Source organism: Protobothrops mucrosquamatus, unplaced genomic scaffold (genome assembly GCF_001527695.2).
Source record: "Protobothrops mucrosquamatus isolate PMUCROS unplaced genomic scaffold, P.Mucros_1.0 scaffold776, whole genome shotgun sequence".
Taxonomy (NCBI): Eukaryota; Metazoa; Chordata; class Lepidosauria; order Squamata; family Viperidae; genus Protobothrops; species Protobothrops mucrosquamatus.
In genome coordinates this window covers 284,793-307,560 of record NW_015387044.1, presented here as the reverse complement: position 1 = coordinate 307,560, position 22,768 = coordinate 284,793, and the positions used below count along the sequence as shown (strand labels likewise).

The following is a 22,768-nucleotide window of genomic DNA, read 5'->3' as shown; positions in this document are numbered from 1 at the left end:
TATTTTTATTTTTTTTGTTTCTTTGAGTCGGTGTTGACCCCTGATGACTGCCTGGACCAGTCCTTCCACTTTTCTCGGCATGGTTTCCCAAAGGTTTGCCATTGTCTTCTTCCTAGGATTGAGAGTGACTGGCCGAAGCTCTTGGGACCAGAGCTTTGGTTTCTAGCCAAAATGACTCTTCCACAACTTACTGGTCTTTAAATATGCTAGAGATACCATATTTGTATTGTACAATTGCATTAGCATTTGTTTCCATTACTGCACACAATATATTTTAAATAAATATTTTAATTCTATTATTGGCATGTACACTCAAAAAGCATATGGTCTGTTACAATTTTATCAAAATGTGAAAAAAATGAATGTTACAGAAGTAACAAATGTAAAAAAGAGTTTTTTCTTACTTTTCCTGAAAGTAAGAAAGCTATTCTGTATCGGAAAACTATTCTGATACCAAAAACAGAATTTAGGTTAAGAAACAAGTAGAAATAAAGGGAGACAACATATTAAGAAGAAAAAAACCCCACTCCCCCAAACCCCTACATTTTTCACACAGTATAATAGAAGCTTCATGGAAACATAAGGGCATTGTATAAATCCCCCAAATTAAAACAAAGGTGTTTAAAAATATTATCTTTTATAAGTGACATTTAGGATTCCCCTTATTACAGGATCAATTCTTAGGATAAACTTCTTAGGATAAACTTTATACTCAGATATGAATACCTGAGCAAAATACATATATGTATCATACAAATAAAGAATGTTGCATGCAAATACTCATAACTTTCTGCTTTTGTCTTTAAAATACACAAAAGTAGCATCATATTTTGTGACGTGCCCCCATATTTTCACAATGCATTTTAAAGATAAAAGTTATTTCTGCTGTTCAAAGCTGATTCCATATGTGCATTTTTCATACTAGAGTTTCTGTATTGCAATACTAATAGAGCAATCATACACATCTACTCAAAAGCAATTTTAGTCCCTGGGCTAGGAAGTGAAATTACAATCCAAGCTTTAGCATTATACATGCTGAATTTGATGGAACTTGATCTTGAGTAGACACTTCTAGGATCGCACTATAAGTACATTTTTAAAACTGGTCTCCTGTTCCAAGAGTGCAGCAACTTATATTTTTAATAAATATGCTTATTTCAAATTCTTCTATCATGGAATATTCTGTAGTGTAACAAAAAGATCACTCAAAGATCCTACAGGAAGGCAGTGTTTAGAATAATAACCATAATAATATTTAGTATAGTGCTATCTGGCTTTTTAACACTTAGGCAAACAATCCTCACTATGCCCCCTGTGAGTTAGAGTAATCATTTTTATTATTTATAGTATCTTCTAATTTCTCCAGATGACAGAACTGAAATTTCAGTAGGGTGGTTTGTCAAGCCAAAGTTATTATTCAAGTTGGTATTAATTTGGAACTAAAAGAGTTCAGTTTTCTATTCTCACTTTGCATTCAACCACATTATCTGTTGTACAAATTCTGTTGTTTGTTCAATTTGACAATGTGTATCAGTTTCCATACAAGCTAAAAATACTGTAATTTCGGGAAACAAGGAAAAAAATCATTCAGAAGTTCTCACACATCCTTGTAAAAAATAATGTAATCCTAAAGTGCTCATAAATTAGTTAACAGCACCCCTTGAACATAAAACAATAAGCTTAAGCTTATCATTCTTTGAAATATTCAGAGTTGAGCAACTGAGGGATAGGAAATATAGTTTCAGGAAGAATACAATAATTTCATTCCTTCATTTAGCATCTGCAAAATTGGTTCTCACAACAAATCAACATAGTTGATATTTTTACATTTCAAAACAACATATTCAACTTGTGTACAAACACACCCCTCACAACAAAACATTTTGCAGCCATTTTTAGAGCTAATCATTCTTAATTTAAAAATCACAAATCAAACAACATATAAAGGATAAAAATCCAAATACCACATATAATATATCTTGCTTGAAAATATAATGCATGCAGTAGAAACAAATTTAACCAGTTGTAATTAAATAAAAAAAATATTTGTTCTTCTCAGCAGCATACTTGTGATTATTTTAAATGTGTCTAACCACTGGCCCTGGCTAAAACAAAATGTGTCCTTTTTTATCTACACCGATAAAATGGCTTGAGTATTTTATGCATTTGTATTTTGACAATGTCAATATGAAGTTCTATACATACTGTTCAGCTTCTCCATCTTTTGGTTGCGTTGTACCATTTTTGCACTCTTCACTTACATTTGCTGCTGTCTTTTCTGGAAGAGATGCTAAATCTTTAAAAACATCCACATAATGCCCAAATCCAGGGCCCCAGTTCAAAAGGTTGTCCCAGTTGAAGTTCCCCCCTTGTGGTCCAAGTTTTAAAGGAGAACTATCATTAATGCTGGATGCAGGTGCAGGCGCTTGGGCACCCACAGGACCACCACCCTCTCCTCGGCGGCCTGGATATCTCCTAGGTTTAAGTCTAGCGCCATAATTGTCTTCGTCATCAGCATCTGATTCATTAACTTGAGATAGTTTGGGCATTCTTGAAGTATACACCACGGGTTTTTCACGATCATACTCCATCTCAGAACATGTAAAAGAGTCATGGGAATCACTGTCAGATGATGATTCTGGAGCTGGAATACCATCAGCTGGATTTCTTGTTCTTGACAGAGGCCTTCTGCAGTCTTCCTCAGAAGAAGATCTTCCATGATCAGCACTACAGATGCTTGGATTTCTAGGGCGTGGAGTGTTAAGTCTTTCCACCTCTTCAATAGAAAGCCCTACAGGAGGACCACTTTCGAGAGGAATTTGTCCTATTGGTTGCTTTAAGCGACTTCCAGGCCTGGAACTATGACCTGTCATCATTTGAGGACTCTTGCTTCTTCTTCCTAGTCTACTAGGATAATTAAAGATACCAGTTTGGCAGACTTCATTGTGCATTTCTAAAGGGCTCCCTTCTCTTATAGAAAGATGCATTTCCCTTGCTGGACTATTTCTGTAGAAAGTGGATGCTTTGGAGAATGGAGCAGGACTATGACGAGAAAGATGGTTTGGTGTAGGGCAAGCAGAATGATTTAGTGAAGTCGTCCTTAGACCTTGACTATATGAAGGCTGATAGGTTAAGCTACTTGCTCCCAAGGGCATAGGTGACTGTCTTGCAAACCCTAATGGACTGTGCCTCTGAATGGAAAATTTAGAAGTATGACTTCGGAACTGCTTATAATGCTGAATGATGTCTGCATCTGAAGGAGCTATACTGCTTGCATTATCAATGTCATAATGTTCTATCTCTGTTTCTGGGGAAGCTAGAGGAGCACTGGGTATAGTCTCTGCATTGTGTGATATATCTGTTTCATCAAATATGAGATAAGGATTTTCTCTTTCGATTATGTCAGGTTTTGGGTTTCCTTCAGGTTGCTTCCGGATGGTCATATCATCACCATAGGGCGGTATATTATCAGGATCATCAAACGCATCATTTTCACTGCCCTTCTTTTTCTTTTCTTTTGTTTTCTTCTCTTCTTTTGGAACTTTTGCCTTCTTTCCTTTGCACTGATTGCACAGGATCAAGCTAAGCACAAGCAATGCCAACAGAGTAGCACAGCTGCACACAATGGCTGGAACAGCCCACAGTGGTAAAGAAAGTTCAGCTGGATAGAACTGAGGAATACAAATATAGGCACCATTTATTCCTGCCTTGCATACATGTCCCTGGGCACATATGACACCAAGGCACACTACTAGTATTTCACATGTTGTTCCAGTGTGTGATTCTGGACAACTGCAAATGAATCCAGCTCTTTCATCAGGTTCACAGGTACCTCCATTCTGACATGGATTAGATGCACAAGCTCCAGGATGAACACATTCATATGTATACCACTGGTTAATGCACATTAGCTTTCCTGTACAAGGATTGCTGGCACAGATGTTGGGACCTCGACAGCCAATCTTCACAGAGGGATCTGATCTGGAAATGGTAGCAAGGCTATGTTGTCCTGTGAAGGGAAGGCTTTCTTCACCATATTTCAGGTAGGCAATGCATCCATCAAAATCTAAGACAATAGAAAAAATGGATTTTAAAGTTACAGCTTAACGAATTTAACAATTTTAAATGACAATCTAATGGATAAAAATAGCCTTATAAAGCAATAATAATCAAATGAGATTTATGTCACATCCTAAAACAAAATAAACCTACTAAATACCTGTCATATAAACTTTATATACCTGTCATATAAACTTTATTTCCTACCTTTATTATTTTTTCACATAACTCAATGTGGCAAACATATCCAAGATACCTTTGTTGTCCTATTTTCCCCACAATAACAACCCTGTGAGGTGAGTTGGGCTGAGAGAGACATTGGGCCAAAGTTACCCAGCTGGTTTTCATGGTGGGACTTGAACTCACGATCTCCCACTTTTTGCCTGGTGCCTTAACCACTATACCAAACTGGCTCTCTATTTATGTCAATTAGGTAGGGATCGGAACAACTTTAATCAAAATTAAATTTAGAAAAAACCAGGAAATTTGAAATTATAAAATTTATTTTTAAAAAATGTGGGCATATTAAACCAAGAAGAGTAATATGAGTAATTGTGTCTGCCTGGTGTGGTTGATGAATGTCTCTGTGGGTGAGGACTTAAGAAACATATAGAATCATATTCCTATAGGATTCCAGCATCAGTTAAACATAATTAGCTGTGGTGTAAACAAAGATTTAATGCTTTAGGATCTGTTGTAGTTGTAGTTCATCTAAGGTAGTGATAATCTATTCACCCTGGCTCTTCTGTGTAATGATGCAGGAATGGTTTTCTGCCTATCCCACAAGTTGTAAATTATATGGGGCCAAGGACCATGGGAAAATAAACACTATTTGGAGTGAAAGTGTGAACTGATGAAGATAGTAAAGTTACATAATTTTGGTAGATTTGTTATTCTAAATTGACTTTCAGTGCTTACCCTTTCCTGTAATGATAATTATGGGCCTTCAAGTCATTTTTGTGGTCATCATATGTGGCCACAAAATTAGATTTTCTCAGGATGATGTGTTCCAAGCCTGGCCCTTCATATCTTTCAGCAGGGCCCCCAGCATTGCTATAACTGAATCCATCCACCTTACTGCTGACTGTCTTTTTCTTTTTTTTTCTTTTTTCCCAGTGTTACAGTCATTTATATAAAGCTAAGTCTGTCCAAAGCATGATCATGTGAGCCTGGTCTTTATTCTTTATTCTTACAGTCAGACCTCTAGATTCACTTTTATATAGTGTTTCAGGGAAAACACTAGTCTGCATGAACTGATCTTTGCAGATATAATCATGGCATCTGAATTTCTTTTCCAAGCTCTTTTTTGCTTCTTTTTTGCCCAGTGCTACTCTGCAGCATATTTCTTGACAGTTGGTTTTTAAACTATGAAGTCCTTGGTGTTCCTTTAACTTGGTTGTTTTCTTGTGATAGTTTCACTACCAAACTAGGTAACCTCATCTGTACTTGTGGAGAAAGGGGTTTGCTCTCATTTAATACACTACTGGCTTGCCCTGTCAGTGTTGGTAGGAATGACAATACTAGCACACAATTTTCTTAGAACACATTCCTGGTGGCTTCAGTTAAGACAGATAATTCTGTTTGTTTTAGTAAGGAAGCACCATTGATCATGGCTGGAACATCCTAGGGTGCTGATGCTAATACTCTACAAACAACAGTTTTGGCTTTGCTTTTTCCACAGCTGAATATTGTGCCAGTATGTGGCTTAACAGCGGCCACACTCAAATGGTCAATGTCCAACTCTGCCAGACAGTGCATATCATCTCTGGCACCTTGCATTTTAATCCTGGGCACTGGTTACCAGTACTTAGCAATCTCATACTATCCCACATTAGAAGACAACAAGCTCTCATCCAGCTATGGTGAAGGATGCTCAACACCAAGGCCCTCCCTATTCACCAGAATACTGTACAGTCTGTCACAAGGTTGAAATCCCATGGGCCATCATGAAAAACAGCTACTCATTTAATATCTACTCAGTATAAGTCTGACAATGTCTGGAGAGAGGAATGGTCCAAGTTACCTTCTTGTGGCTTCCCATTAGTGATCCCTTTACCAAACGATATGCCTTTGATCTGATGATCAGCCATGAATATCTCTAATGGTTTGTACTAAAATTGTATTAAAGGAGTACATATAGATCAGACTTACCCAACTTTTTCATCTTTGTGGACCGGCTAGGGGGGGGAGAGGGGATGGTTCCACGCAAGTAGCTGGCAAGCATGCATAAATGCAGCTCCATTTGCACAAGTGACAGGCAAGTGCGCTTGCCCCCATGCAAATAGAGCATGCATGCACATGCTCGCCCACTGTTTGTGCAAGTGGGGATGCATGCAAATATGCACTCACCCACCATGTCCGCAGCTCATTTCCCAGCAGCTCAAGGCCTGGAGGTGGGTTGCAGCCATCTTGTATTAGATGAAGGAGTACATATTATATTAGGATTAAATAATAAAGCTATGCTGCCGCTGTTGCCTCTTGTGGTTGCCCTCAGTGATAAATATTGTAATTAGCTCACAACTAGCCAGCCCAAATGGAGTAGTCTTTATCTCAAATACTAATACAGGTTAAGCAAAGGAATCTGAGCTGTACTGGGAATATACTTTGGCAGAAAGGTGTTTTACTCTGGTCCTATCTAGGAGTGTCCACAATGACAGCTATATACAAATGAGCATTCAATATGCCAACAAATAGAAACTACATAATAATTGAGCTGATATTTGCATATATGTGTATATATGGCATCAAGATTAAACAATATTGTATTATATGATCTTTAAATCTTTCTGAAGATAGATGAGCTACTATGCATGTCATGGACTAAATCAAACCATCCATGTATCATTAAGTCTGCATAACACTAATAACAAATTCTATTTATTTTAGGCATTCAATGCCTTGTTAATTAAAAAAAAGACAATGCTACCTCTTGAATTGTGATTGAAATGAAGAATAATATCTCTAGGTTTCATAACTCTTTCAAGTAGCTTTAGGGATTTGCAATATGATTTAAAGAGATGATTACTAAGAAATTTTTACAATGCAGTGGGGAAATTGCCCAGAATATTTTTCTTCAGATGTGTTTTTCTCTAATACTTTCGTATATATCTTGAATTGTTATACACTAATTTTTTCTTAGTATGCTGATATTTATGAACATATAAGTTCATGTAGTTATAACTTTCTGTAAATCTTTGGCATGCCATGTGAAGTGCAATACAATATATTTTATTAATTTTTAACATAGTCACCTTAATATTTGGTAAACAGCATGTTGTCTGAGTTTATATTTAAAAACAATCAATAACAGTTAATTTCTATAATTCCATAATCCACATAGTAGCTTTCTTTGATTTTCACTTCTTCCAATAATATTCTCTTTTACCAAACTTAAATTGGTACATTTCTTAGTATTTTGATAGATAACAATTGAATATGAATTTTTTTTCTAATGTTTAACAACCATATCAAAATAAAGCTGCTTTTCTAATTAATCATCTTAATTACCTCATCATAGATCCTGTTTTCAAAGTTCTTATTTAGATTTGTTTTCCCTGCAATGTTCAAAACATTCTTACCAGTTAAGCTTTTCTCAGAGTTAATTACACTTAAATATTTAAGTCTGTTTCCTCATACAAGCCATCCCAACAATTTTACATTTCTCATATCTTAAAAAAAAGAAAAAAGAAAAAAAGGGAAGAAATAGTATACTTCTTGAGAAACATGTCCTTCTTAAACTAAGATACATTTATATCCAGAATTTTTCTATTCTTTTTAATTGTGTTCAAACAAATGTTTAATCTAATAAATTCAATCATCTAATATTTTGAATCTATTCAGAATTTTTTTATCAATTGAGATTTTCTCAAGATCAATTACACTTAAGTATCTAAAGCACTTCCCTCATATAAACATCTTTATATTTATCATATCATAAAAAAGAAGAAAAAATACTGTGTTACTTGAGGGGTCCATCCCTCTTAAACTAAAATACATTTATATCCAAGCATATTCAAAAAGTGTTTAATCTTTAGATATTTCATCTAATAAATCCCATCATCTAATTTCTTAATTTAACTTTAGCCTTTTTTTTTTGCCAAACATCTTTCCTAATCACTTTGCTCCACTGAACCAAAAAGTCTTCCCATAGTCCTGTAGATGTTGTTGTAGGTACAGGAGACAAATCCAGTAAGATGTTTTTGTGGGAGGGTTTTGCCCCTTTGTATTCATTAAAAAACTTTTTCTTTCTCTCTCTCTTAATTTCTCTTATCATTTTTGTCTCTCAAGTTCTTGTAGTTCTCTTGATATATCTATAATCCATTTTGTCAAATCTTTTTTCTTGTCCTCAGACTTATTTTGCAATCTTGAAGTATAGATTATCTTTTCCATGTCCAATATTTCCTGCAAATTTTTCTCTGCCTGGGTTAAGTCATAATTCCTTCTATTGTTGGGTTCCATCTTTAAATCTCTTTCCTCTGGTTTATGTGCCGTTGTCTGCTTTATCTGATCGTTCATTATTTTTATTTTATGAGAGTTTTTTGTTATAAGGTTAAATTGAATATGTGTTCATTTATATTTTCAAAGTTGTTTTTAATTTCCTCGTGGTTTGAAATCATTGTCATTTGAATCAGTTGCAACATAGCATACATTTCCTCTTGGAAAATATTTGTTTTTTCTTGATATGTTCTTTCTGCAGATCTCTAATGTTCCATGATAGCCAAAAGTCAAAGTTTTCCTTTCTATAAAAACAGCTTTAGAGTCACAGTTCAAAAAGTATTTATAATCCAGGAAAGTCGATTTTTTAAGGTTTATAGTTCTCACCTTATAGGTAGCCCAAAATGTTTTCTTTTTTTTGTTACAGCTGTTCTCTGTTTAGTTAAGACATTGAAGGTGACAAAAACAAGCTATCTTTTTCTGGGGTTTCTGTCAATTCCTTATTAGAATAACTATAGTTGTACATTTTCATCCACCACTAGATGTCAGCACCAGTTCATTTTTTCAGTTTTTAAAACAAACAATTACTTTCTTCTGTTTTCATCAATAATCTTTTGAAAAGAAAATCTTAACAAATTCCACCAATTTCAAACTTATTCAGATTTAAGTCTTATATTTATTTCATTTCAATATATTTCTGTCCCCCATAAAAGTTTAATTCACCGCTTCCTTTTGTGGGAGGGTGGGGCAAGAGTCCCCCTCCTTCTCACTTTCAGAAGATTTTTGCTTCTTGGGTTTTTTCCCCCCAGGAAATCAGTTATCAAGTAGAAGAGAGAGAATTGATATTCTTACCCAGTTACAAACATGTTGTTTATGATCAACCTTGAATTAGTGCTTTTTTTGTTTTGGCTGCTTGTAGCTTGGGCTAAACACTGGAGTGAAGCTAGCCTTTCTTCTGCTGGTTTCTGGAGGGCTTTCCCTGAATGACCGGATTGACCACTGTCTCTCCGCAATTGGTGCGGCTCCCCTCCTTCAATGTCACCTCTCCAGGGTGTCTTTAGGCCCATTTAGGGTCCCCTAACAGAAAGAAATCGGCCGTAGGGTATGAAGCCCCGCAATCCCTCGGCTGCTGCACTACTGAGCAAAACCAAAAGCCCAGATTCCTGTAGCTTTTTAACATGGAGCATCCATTACATTGGAAAAAAAAATAGTCCACAGGCTTATTGCCTGTTAAAGTAGTAGATATAATTTGAGTAATCAATATATGTCAACAGAATAACAGAGTTGGAATGACTTCTAGTCCTCCTCAAGCAGGAAACTCTATACCATTTCAGACAAATGGTTGTCCAATTTGTTTTTAAAAATTTCCAGTGTTAGAGGGAATGTTGGTTTTATTCACATGACACCTCATAAGAATTGAGGTTATTGTTGATTTAACATTGTACCCAGTGAAAAAGAAGACTAAAATTACAACAGACAAGTTCCTATATTTGGTGAAAATTCCTTAAAATGAATAATTTTAATATAAATAAATCTAAAATATCATTTATACTGCTTTTATTAGTCCTTAGTATCTGAATATGAGTTAATTTGATATATTTAAAAATAAACCAGGAAAAAAATAGAATAACAAATAAGCTGATTTAGCACAGTTTAGAAGATTAAACAAATTTACTAATATCATATGCTGATTAAAAATTACAATGTATGCTTCTGGTTAAATGAGTTATTAGAAGATGGTTGCTGAAAAGATTAAGTGCACTACTGAATATTCCAAAACATCATAAAATTAAAAAAAGGAATGAATAAATTCTGCCCCATTTTTGGATACAGAATAAGTTTAAAAAAATATTTTTGTTACACTATTACAGTGGTTCTCAACCTTTTTAATGCCGCGACCCCAACCGGTCGTAAGTCGAGGACTAAACTGATCGTAAGTCAAGGACTAAACCGGTCGTAAGTTGAGGACTAAACCGGTCATAAGTCGAGGACTACCCAACCGGTCGTAAGTTGAGGACTTTCCCTGCCCGGAAGCGCCGTGCATGCGTGGTTCCGCCCCCTGTGCCAGCCGAGGTGTAGCTGGCAAGCGGCAGAGACGGAGCAGGCCGACCACCAGCTGGCCCAGCCCAAGGGAGGTAAGGCACCTGCCGGAAAAGGGGAAAGAATGGCAGACAAAAAAAATGGCGGACAGCCTTGCTTGGCGACCCCCATGAAATGGTCGATTGACCCCAAATGGGGTCCCGACCCACAGGTTGAGAACCACTGCACTATTATGATGCAATTCAGGACCAGTATATTTCAGGATTTCAATTTCCACAGAGATTCTGGGAAGACTAGGAATCTTATATAACGCATAAATGGACTCTGAAACTTTGGATGTTTATTCAGTCCCTCTGCTATTTTAAATTAAGATAGCCTTGTATTAACTGCTTCTGCATTTGTATTATTGTTACAGTATATCCCTTATCTGTGATTGACCATTCATGTTATTATTTTTCTTCTTACCTGGCTCACTGCTTCTAGAAAACTGGTTAACTGGAATGCCACCAAGAGAAATTGTCAAGACATTTAGTCCTCTAAAATCTTGTGTGACGTGTAGAATGTCTCGAGTATGGATCTTGTCAACTGTTATCATTGTGGAAGTCCCATTCTTTTCAATTAACAGAAGATGCCAGTGACCATCAGAAACATAGGCTTCAGGAATACTTCTTTCCACTTTTCCACCTACTCCAGCATCAGAAACATACTGCACTTTGCCATTTTTTATCTGCAATTTAAAAAAAGAGAATGTTTAAAAAGTAGAAGTTTATGATGTAGACTTAAATGCCTATAGTGTGTACAATGCTTTACGTGCTACAGCAATTTTTAGTGTAATCACACAAGCCAATGCAGGACAACATTATTCCAATTTTTCCACAAACCTTATGCAATTCAAGTGATTATGTGTTCTACAATTATGAACAGTTATATGTATTACTCAAAATTGCGTTGATTTCAAATTTATTCCACAGAAATGTGAACCCATATGTAGAATATTATACAAGCTTTTAAAACTAACATTAGCACTCATCAATCATGAATATCAAATCCCTAAAAACATTGGCTTGTGTTCTACAAGGCCTTTATGCATTCTCATTATCAAATGTTTAGTTGTCTACATTACTGATATATCTACTGCTGGCTTGCTGTGCTTTTCTATTTTTTAAAATAAATTGACTAGAGCAATATTTCATCATTTTTTAAGACACTTGAGGTTTCTTTGTTGAGTGTCTGGAAAATTAAACAAAAACAATGAAATGTTGTACTGAACACTAAAACAGGCACACATAGAGAGACACATGGACAAGGAAACCTCGGGCAAATCAAATAATTTTAAAAAAATATGCTGTTTTTTAAACCAGTAACTTTCTGTTTACAAGGGAGATGTTATTACCATTGTTCCATTCTACTATTCATTATAAAAGGGAATCAAAAAAGCATTTTTAAAGCTGCATATAAAGTAATTTTGTATTCCAGATATAGCTAATATATCAATAACTCAGAATGGACAGCTTATTTCAGTTTTATGTAGAAATAAGATTTCCATAGGAAGACATGGTTGTTTTCTTGCAAAGTATTGCGAAATGTCTCCCCCTCTTTTTTTCCCCTTCTAGTTTAGAAGTGACCTGAACACAAACCAGGGCCAATTTAAAGACATGGTGCAAATATGACCGAAGCCATTAGTAAGGACTGAAGCCATTGCTTTCTCTTCTTAATCAATCATCAATCTATTTTACCGTGTATTGATAAAATGTCTAACTAGAACGCAATATAACTTTTTTTGTCTGAAGACAAAGTTTGGTATGAAAATTGACTTAGGTTTTAGTATGCTTAAAAAATTCTAAATTTGAACATGATGTTTTTATAGGAATTGAATAAGAAAGAAAATAAAAGGAAATGTTAAAAAGAAACTGTAGTGTGTAACGTTTCATTAAGAATATATGCAGTTAACATTGTTCCAACTACCATTCAAATACCTAGCACATGGAGTCAAGACAAAACTGATTAAAATCCAGATCATTCAGCTGTTTTAGTAGCTGGAGCTCTGCCCAGCACTAGTCAACATTCTGGTATTTCTAAGCTAAAATTATTAGCATGAATTCAGAATACACAAAGAATATTTCATAATTAGCTGCCTAATCAAATCTATTTACCTTCACAGTAGTATAGTTGCTGCTTTCCTGAATATGGAATAATACTCCACTTTTACTTCTTGTCCTGAATTTCACTTCCAGATTATCCATACTTCGAGAGTCCATAATGGCATTTCCAGTGTAATATCTCATCATATACTCCCATTTTCTGTTTTGCCTCATATGATAGTCAAGACGGCCTTTGCCCTCTAAGGACAAGGCAGTGTCAGCTGTAAGATCTAAAATAAATAAGGACATTAATAAATTCTTGTCATTACAGTTTGCCTTCTGCCCTTTTCCTGATGAAAAATTATAGATACTATTTTTAAAACAATTCAACTATGCAGAAAATGATTCTATGTAGTTACAAAAAAACCAAAATATGTTTTTTTACTTTTTAATAATAAAGAAAAATGGATTCTATCATTCTCTTTTATTGCATAACAGTTTCACTTATTTTATGTAGTATAACCTAGTTAAATACTAGGATAAAAGAACTAAATAAAAGTGGTAAAATATCTGCAACTATATATTAAGTCTTTTTAAAAAAATGTTGATTTCTTGTAGAATTACTTGTATAATATTTTACTTTCTATATGTTGTAATAATGAATCCAAGCATTATGTATTCCTTCCGTGTATATTATCAGAAAAAAGGAAATAAACATTATATTTACATTTTTCACAGTGTTTTCCTGTCAGTCCTTCTTTACAAATACATTGCTGCCATGACCAGTGATCCACACACGTGCCCCCATGTTGACAAGGGTTAATAGCACAAGTTCCTTCCAGTCTAGGACACCTAAATAAACAAAATAATTGCCATTGAGCCAATATATGTGCATCCACCTACTCCATTTCTTTATGCAGATGGGGAAAATACATATGGTCTCTTGTCTTTTTTTAACAAAGCATGTGACATTTTTAGGTTTTATAGGAATTTGAACTTAGATTTCCCCAGACACATTATTTAATTAACAGAAAAATCAAACACTATTTGATTATTTACAGGGAGCATAGCATTTATAATAAACTATTCTCCCTCAGAGGAAACTGTGCCAAAGGGAGATGATAATATCTAAAGAAAAAAGAGAATAAAATAAAAAGAAGCCACCTTTGGGTCATCACATACGATGTTAATCAGTAATGCCAATGCTCAAATAGAAGCCAAAGTAAGTTTATTATTTTCTTAATGTAGAATATAATTTATACTCTTTTCTTTTCTGGAAAGTGGCTAAGAAAAAAAATTATATTGAAGCTTTATTAAGATGATCGCTTTGATGAAAGGAACATATAGCTACATCCTCTGATTGAAGGAACTGAAAGTATAGCTCAGATTTAATACCTCTAATAGCAAAAAAATCATCTGTATAGTTCTATTGCAAGTTTTCCTGGTTAAGACATTGCCTAGTTTCACTGACTTCATATATAGCTATAATATCTTTGTCTTCAATGCAGAGAATACTGAAAAAGTATGCCTAGTCTTATAAATATTCCTAGAATTCCTGATACTGGTTATTTCACAATATCATGAGCTATGATAACTACTCTCTGCTTTCTCTCATATCATAATGTTTCCTGTAGTCCCTAAAAGAAAAAAAATATTTATCCAAGCCATACTGATGCTCAGATTTTTTAAGGATAAACTCTTACCTAATGAATTGTGCAGTAATTTTAATCCAAAATGCTGTTAAGGATTGAACTGCCTTAGTATAAGATTATGTTACAGTGATAATTGTGATAACTGAGTAAAAGTTAATCCAAAATATATTAATTCTTTCTATGTTTTAGTAGGGATTGAATTGAGTTATTGAAGAAAACAAGTAGAATATCAAAATCTTGAAACTATTTTTTTTAAATGCATGGTTAAATTAGAGTTATGTCATACTCCTAGCCTTAAATTTGACATAAGATGTTTTTCTTATTATCTCCTTTGTCTGATCCTTTTAAATGTTCATTAAGAATAAATAGATAGCTAGATTTACCTTGATTTGGACAACATACAAATTGATAAAGCGATAAAGACCAGTTTGTAAGCTTATGTTTATATATGCAAAAAGATCATGGAAGCCTAGTCAATTTGCTTCTTTAGGTCATATTATACTTTGTCAAATGTTAGGTCATCAAATTGATTATATTATTGATATAAGACACTGGAAGAGCTTAATTATACCATAAAGATGTGACTAGATAATGACTGTGGAAAAGAGTCCATAGAAAGTCAAGCTAAAGTGAAAATAGAAAGCCAACTTATTTTCACAATATGATCAATACCAAGCTGTGGAAAGTGCTTAGAACAATGGAAATCCCAGAACATCTTATTGTCATCATGCAATACACTTGTTAAAAAGTTATAGTCCATGGCATAACAGACTGAATCCAGGTCAGCAAAGGAGCCTGCATCTTGAATGAATGCTGGGTAGAAAGAAAATAAGTGTGGTTTAAAAACTGGAGAAAAAAAACATTACTAACTCTAACAGCTCCTCTAACAGCTGAAGTGTAAATGTTCTTGCAGCTATTATAATAAAAATCAAGGAACATGGTGGAAAATGGCACTAAAATTAAATACAAAAAGCACAAAAACTAAAGAACGATAGAGCAACCAGTCTGATACCTGACAGTGAAGTTAGAGAAGCAAATGCAAAAAATCTAGGAAATTACGTACAGTATGAAGTCTTATATGATTTATAGCACAATAAAGTTACAACCTACAACAACAATAAAAAAGCATAACAACTAAACATCTGGTTTTTTATACTGATCAAAGAATGACATACTGATCTAAGATTCCTTCAGCTGACAATGCTTGGCTTGGTTCCAAGGGACGTCCATTGACTGCAAATTCCATTATACAACCCACAAAATCATGGCTTTCCACTTGTCCTTTTCTTTGAAGGACTTGGTCTAGCGATTTGATACCTCCAATGGTTACTCTGTTTGGCTGCACGTCTAAAGTCCTATGGAGTGGGAAAAATGAAACAAATAATGAAAACAGAGTAACTAACCATTATACATAAGCAAATTTGTAATTTTTGTGACAAAAACATCACTTACAAAAAACTATTTAAATCAAATACAAAATTTCCTCCATGTATTTACATAGAAAGAAAGCTGTACTAGGCTATTTTTTCAGTCAACATAAATATTTTGTTGCATATATGCCAATTTAATTTTTAATTTTGATTGAATTTGGACATTGAATAGTAACTATAACAAATCTTTTACTAAGAAATATATCTCTCCTTTCCAAATCTTGATTCTTAGTGATACTGCAAGTCAACAATGAAATTAATTTTGAAAGAGGAATGCAAGTAAATAATATTTAACAGGTTAAATTTTAATTGGTATAGCTATATTAAATTTTTCACACAAATTTAATGTACATAAAGATGACTGCAAGCCATCTTTGTGTGCATTGTCATAAATATCTTTTCTTATGAATTTAATCCATATATATTGCTTCTAAAATATTAAATTTAATTCAAGCCATTTTTGTGTACATTGTCATAAATATTTTTCTTATGAATTTAACCCATATATACTGCTTCTAAAATATTAAATTTAATTCAAGTCATTAATGACAATGATTTCAAGCCATTTTTGTGTACATAGTCATAGATATCTTTTCTTATGCATTTAATCCATATATACCGCTTCTAAAATCAAGTATCAGTGTGTTGCCTAGAAAAAAAACACTAATTTCAAAAGATTCACACAATTATGTTGTTGCAATGCAGAGTTCTTTTGAGACTATCGTTTAGTGTAGTCATAATTTATTAGGGGCTTTTTCAACAAAAAGCATTTACTGAGAACAAACAAGCTTAGTTTCTTACTGAAGAGTGCAGGTATGAGTATGAAAGAACATTTTAATAAACATAACAGTGAGCTTGTTCTTACAGTAGATCATGTAGACAGCAGATGTCAACCATATTATTGGTTGTCATTATGTATATATGTATGTATGGTGTATGTATGTATGTATGTATGTACATACATATGTAACATTTTTGAAAATAACAATTATGTCAAGATATTATATCACATCAAACTAGATTCCAGAGAATTTTCTTCTGAAAATCCAGCATCTGTTAGTCTGACAAAGCAGAAATTTTTGCATGATAAATTTTCACTTTTATTTTTCAAAGATTTGCCATAATATAAAAGCAAATTGGAGCAGAGAAAATGATTCGGATACTCAGAATATGAAACTACAGCACATGCTGGATATTATTGGGAAGAAAAACTAAAAGACACCATATTCAGTGGTGTGTCAAAACACTCAAGAGGGAAGCTCAAATTAAGCAATCAAAGCCCCACTTCTTTTTAACATACAGTAAATAAGGGTGGAGATTTGTTTACATTTCTGTCACCTTGTCATTTTTGACATCTTAGGACACTTCTGTTAAAAGTGTAGTTCCTGCTGACCTCTATTCACTCTAATGTGAACTTCTGACTCTAAAAGGCTATTGACCTATTTATGTTTCATCTTCAAACAGAGTTAAAAAAAATCCTTACCTGTTGCTTTACAAATTCACTTTTCTGATGAGTAAAATTATGGATATTTGTTCATTATTGTAATTATATTTGATTAACATCTATCAAGCACTTAGTGGACATAACTGATTCGTAGTAACATTTAATTAATAGTCTATCATTGAATACTCCTGATATAGATTATTCATAACAGTAAGGCTGCCAGCTCAAACTAATAATGCAGAATTTGGTTAATTATACATACATTTAATCTATTTAAGTAGTTGGTATAAAGCAATTTTGTACTGGTCATAGAGCTTGACAGTATGTATAGTCCTCAAATTGAACTTTATTTGCTAAATAATGCAGTCATTGAGCAATCATGTGACTGCATCTGATTTTTCAAACTTTTTTTTGCTGCAATTATTAACTGAATTACTTAGTCATTAAGTAAATACAGTTTTCTGCATTGACTTGTCAGAGGCCAGCTGGGAAGATCACAAATGGAGATCACATGAGCCTCAGACACTGCAACATTCATAAATACATGTCATTGCCAAGTGCCTGAATTGCAGTCATGATCTTAACTTCAGAGACTTTGCTAAACAAAAGGTCATACACTGAAGACTACCTGTACTTCTGACATTTTCATGACAGATATTAACTCTAGTCATTTCTAAAAAGAAAGGAATGAAGAAAATATGGCATTTTGGTTTCTCCACTAACTGAACTAATAATTCATATGAGTTCAGATTTATATCTTATCCTTATTCAAAACAGTCTTTTATCTCTTTTGGATCAGAGTGTATAATTTCCTATTAGTGAAAAATGAAACGAAATTATCTTTACCAATCACTAGACACAGCCATATTGCTAACAGTGCAATAACCTGGTTCCTGTTCATCAGAGCAAGAGTCCACAGTCAAGGATGCTGCCTACAAAACAAGAATAGCATTTTGCTTTATACATAGCAATCAATCAAATTTCAATTATTTTAATATTAAATATTCCACTATTTAATAAATACAATTAAGTTTGGGATGGTCTGTTTCCAAAATGCATTTCTTTATAAAAGAAATACTATATATTATTAGCTGTCAACAATAAATGTAATGTTCACCTGACAAAACTTATGTATTCCTTTATTCCTAGAAAGTTTATTCTATAACCCTATATGTTAATACTGGATAAGAAGTATTCCATAATTGTATGATGTCCTCAAGTTTACAGCTCTTTCTGAATTTTATTGCTGAAAATTGATGGAACCATTTTTAGAAAGAAAAAAAACCCAGCAGAAATCCTGCAATCTGCTGAACATATTTAAAAACTGAGGTATTACCTCAAAAGAAGAAAAAAATAACTTCACACATTTTAAATTATTGTTTTGTTGTCTGTGCCTTCAGCCTTCCAGAAAATATTATAAGTCCTCTGACTACTCCTATGCATATCCATTCAAAGTAAATCCCATTAAGTTCTGCTGATATTATTAATATTAGGTAAATGTGTATTTTGAAGTTACAGGCAGAAATGGAAAGAGAAAATACATAGCAGTTAATACAGCATGCCCAATGCATAGATACTTATTAATCTTAATGGTTCTATAGGCAAAAGACTATGTTCCTGTTCCTCAAAAAAGTATGTTTATGTGGTTTTCTCTCTGTGAAGCAGAGCACTTGAGGTACATAGTTTGTATCAAGGACTTCTTATATCACATATGATGATTTAAACACAAATTGAAGAGGTCAGGCATACCAAGGATTTTACATCAATGCAAGGATAAAAACATAAAATGAAGTGAGCAAACTTTCTGCTTTTTTTTTCTAGAAGCAAACAAAGTCCTCATATTGTACCAGTCTGTAACACTTACATGACAAAGATGTTAATTTAATGCTCCATGGCTATTTAATGTTCATATCAATCTATATGAAACTGTTTAGATAAAGTGAAACATCCCCTAAACTACAAATAAAAATTATGCAATCTTGCTTTCAAAGATGATACGTTTATTTTATTATGGACCCAATTAAGATTCAGAGGCTGATTAGGATCCTGATTATCTTTTTGTTAGAACAGTTTGCCACAACTTCATTGTAAGGAAAGTTGCAAACAAGCCAAGAAATCTAATCTGGAGCAACAGTGGGCACATAATCAAGCTAGAAATGTAAATATCTATACTGATTTTTTAAAAAGTCCCAGTAAAATATAATGGCCATATATCTTTCACTTCTAAGAAGTTTTATGTTATTCAGTCTAAATCATACAGGAAACTATTTCAGATGGCAAGCTATCACTTAAATGTTTCGTTCCACACTGAAATAGGATTGCCAAACCTGATTCAGATGGACCAACATCTTTAATTTTATTAAAGCTGTTTTTTATTAGTCCTTTTGGATGAAAAGAATAAGAGGAAATTGCTACAATATGGATGTTCTTCCAACTTGCTGTTGACCTTGGGCTACAAACATGCTGAATCAGAATTGATAAAAAAGATTCTGATTCTATACAATACAATATACTACTGAAGTTCAATTAAGAATCCTGATCAATAGCCTTAAATCTGTTCACACCTTGATCTGCTTAATGGAAAACTGCAGTCCCTTATTTCTCCTTCATTTTAGTAGGTTACCTTCATAATTTTTTAAGGCATACACAAGATGATTTTTTGGTATATACTGCATGTTATCTGTATAATGTTCAATGACTGTTACAAAGAACTGAACTGAATGCAAGTAAATATATAGATAAGAAAATCAAACAGAATATTAGATGCAAAATGGTACTATCACTACAATTAAATAATTAGTATTTATTTATTTGTTTATTATTAAATTTATATGCCATCCAACTCAATATCCAAAGTATCTGAGTGTCTATACAAATTAACAAGAAGATTTTTTTCAAATAGGAACATTTTGCATTTCAATTGGATTACCAACTATAATGGTATGTGGAAATGACCATGGGAGAAAGGGCAACGAGACATAGTCAAGGGAATGGTCAGATAAAAGGCAACAGCCCTGAACAGAAATCTGAATGGGACAAGAGGCTCAAAACACTTTGTTTCTTTGGTTAAAAAGGATGTAGAATGTAAGACTCTATTAATGTAACTTTACAAAAAAGCAGAATTGGCCATATTTCCCGACTTTCTTCACACAAATTAGTGTTATCTATGAATTGTTATATTGCTAAATATTCTGTAAAATGTATAAAATGTATCTGAAGGTAGAGTTATTTGAAACCATAGTTTACTTGAATCTGATTTCATAAAATTCAAATGTCTAATGATAGTTAACTGTTCTTACTCATTACTTTTGTAGTTAATTTGGTGGTGTTACCTCTTCAGTTATGAGTTTGTACTGTGTATCTCAAACCTCAATGTATTTCCACTCATGGTCAGCTTGAACTATGAGATGGGCAGCAAATAAATTTTAAAATAAATAAATAAATCTAACAAGTTAATAATTTTATCAATTGTCCCAAATTCTAAAGGTTTTGTAGGCAAGTTTTATATGCATTGAATGGCAAGTTTTAGATGCATTGAAAAGTTGTTTCACAAATTTTTGTCATCTAGATACTGAAGTATTTTTTATGGAGCAAAATACTTGTACCCACGATAAAAATGATTTACATGACAGTTTCCTTGTATTTTGCACTTGAAAACATAGGGAGGGAAAAAAGATCCAGCACAGAAATGAAGTTAGTCCAGAAGACAAAAAAATAGTGAGTTATTATTATTACTTTTTAACATTTCTTTGTTAAATTAAACCATGTTTCCAGCTTACAGATTTATGAAGGATACAAAGTTATATGGAGATTATACTGGAAATACACATCCGTGGATACAAATTAGAAAAGGTTGCTGGGGAAAAGAGCAGGCCAACAATTTATTTTTTCTTCACTAATTACGGTCAGTCAAACAGAATGCCTAATCTCATTATGGTATACTCCAGGTTTCCCAATAAATTTCCCTGGCTGAAATGAATCAGAAGCATTCTTCATTTCAAACACTGAAACTGAATGGCTGAAAAAGAATGACTGTCCCATCTGCATATAGCAAGACAGAAATAGCTCTGTTTATCATGGCAGGAAAGTAAAAGAATATGTTATTTAATTATTTACTGGATTATTTATCTGAATCATTGTGATTTTGTAAAAGAACTGAATAATAGAACTAATATGCATCCTTGCTTATTGAGCCTGGAATTATAGTTGTAAGTCCTGCTAGTCTTTAATCAGGTTATCATGTGTGAAGCTGATTTTCTTATTTTTTTGCAGCAGTTGTTAAGAGAATCATGGTTGTTAAGCAAATCCGTAGATGTTAAGTGAACGCTATGGTTGTAAAGCGAACCATTGTCTGCAATGAGCATTTTTTTCTGGAAACCAGAATGCCAGTTTCTTGCAAAAAATATCATAAATTGTGATTATGTGACCATGGGATGCTGCAAACAGCCATAAACGCAGGCTGATTGTCAAGTATCCAAATGCTTGTGGGGGAGACAACTGTCAGAACTTCAAATCAGAGTTGCAAGTACCTTTTTGGGGGTCCATCTTAATATTGAATGGTTGCTAAGGGACCAGTTGTAAGTTAAGGACTATCTGTATACTGTTAAATAGTTATTTTTGCATAATATGTGAATGTTTCAAAAGTTGTTGATTATTGCAGAGATCTCTTATTTCATCCAAAGTCTTTTTAAAGTCAAAGGCAAACTTAGACTGTTTTATTATTTTTATTTTATTTTTATTTATTTAATTGCATTTATATCCCGCCCTTCTCCTTTCGGACTCAGGGCGGCTAACAATCAATTAAAATACAAAAAATACAAAACCCCTGTTAAAATTAATTAAAACGAAATATTTAACTGTGATCTGATTAAAAGTAATTAAAACCCCTTTAAAATCCCTTAGGCCAGTCCCACAAGCTGGAACAACCATGTCTTGAGGGCGCGGCGGAAGAAAGGGAGATCAGGGGGCAGTTCGTTCCAGAGGGTGGGTGCTCCCACAGAGAAGGCCCTCCCCCTTGGGGTCGCCAGCCGGCACTGTCTGGCTGACGGCACCCCGAGGAGACCCACTCTGTGGGAGCGTACAGGTCGGTGGGAGGTAATCTGTGGCAGGAGGCGGTCTCGAAGGTAACCAGGTCCGATGCCATGGAGCGCTTTAAAGATGATAGTCAGCACCTTGAAGCGCACCCGGAAGGCCACCGGCAGCCAATGCAGCTCGCGCAAGAGCGGTGTAACATGGGAGCGACGAGTCCCTCCCNATCTAATTAAAAGTAATTAAAACCCCTTTAAAATCCCTTAGGCCAGTCCCGCAAGCTGGAACAACCATGTCTTGAGGGCGCGGCAGAAGGAAGGGAGATCAGGGATCACCCTGATCTCTGGGGGCAGTTCGTTCCAGAGGGTGGGTGCTCCCACAGAGAAGGCCCTCCCCCTTGGGGTCGCCAGCCGGCACTGTCTGGCCAACGGCACCCCGAGGAGACCCACTCTGTGGGAGCGTACAGGTTGGTGGGAGGTAATCTGTGGCAGGAGGCGGTCTCGAAGGTAACCAGGTCCGATGCCATGGAGCGCTTTAAAGATGATAGTCAGCACCTTGAAGCGCACCCGGAAGGCCACCGGCAGCCAATGCAGCTCGCGC

The 22,768-nt window shown here is 34.4% G+C and overlaps 1 protein-coding gene across 1 annotated transcript in view; it reads right to left on the bottom strand.

The window, feature by feature from the left end:
- Positions 1 to 52: 52 nt before the first annotated feature.
- Positions 53 to 22,768, bottom strand: part of FAT4 (FAT atypical cadherin 4) — a 133,759-nt gene continuing 111,043 nt past the window's right edge. The window contains exons 12-17 of the mRNA XM_029284629.1: positions 17,987 to 18,072; positions 15,442 to 15,621; positions 13,342 to 13,466; positions 12,687 to 12,904; positions 10,999 to 11,260; positions 53 to 4,066 (exon numbers count right to left, since the gene is read on the bottom strand). Coding sequence (XP_029140462.1) covers positions 2,196 to 4,066; positions 10,999 to 11,260; positions 12,687 to 12,904; positions 13,342 to 13,466; positions 15,442 to 15,621; positions 17,987 to 18,072 — 2,742 coding nt within the window. The 3' untranslated portion in view covers positions 53 to 2,195. The remainder of the gene's footprint in view (positions 4,067 to 10,998; positions 11,261 to 12,686; positions 12,905 to 13,341; positions 13,467 to 15,441; positions 15,622 to 17,986; positions 18,073 to 22,768) is intronic.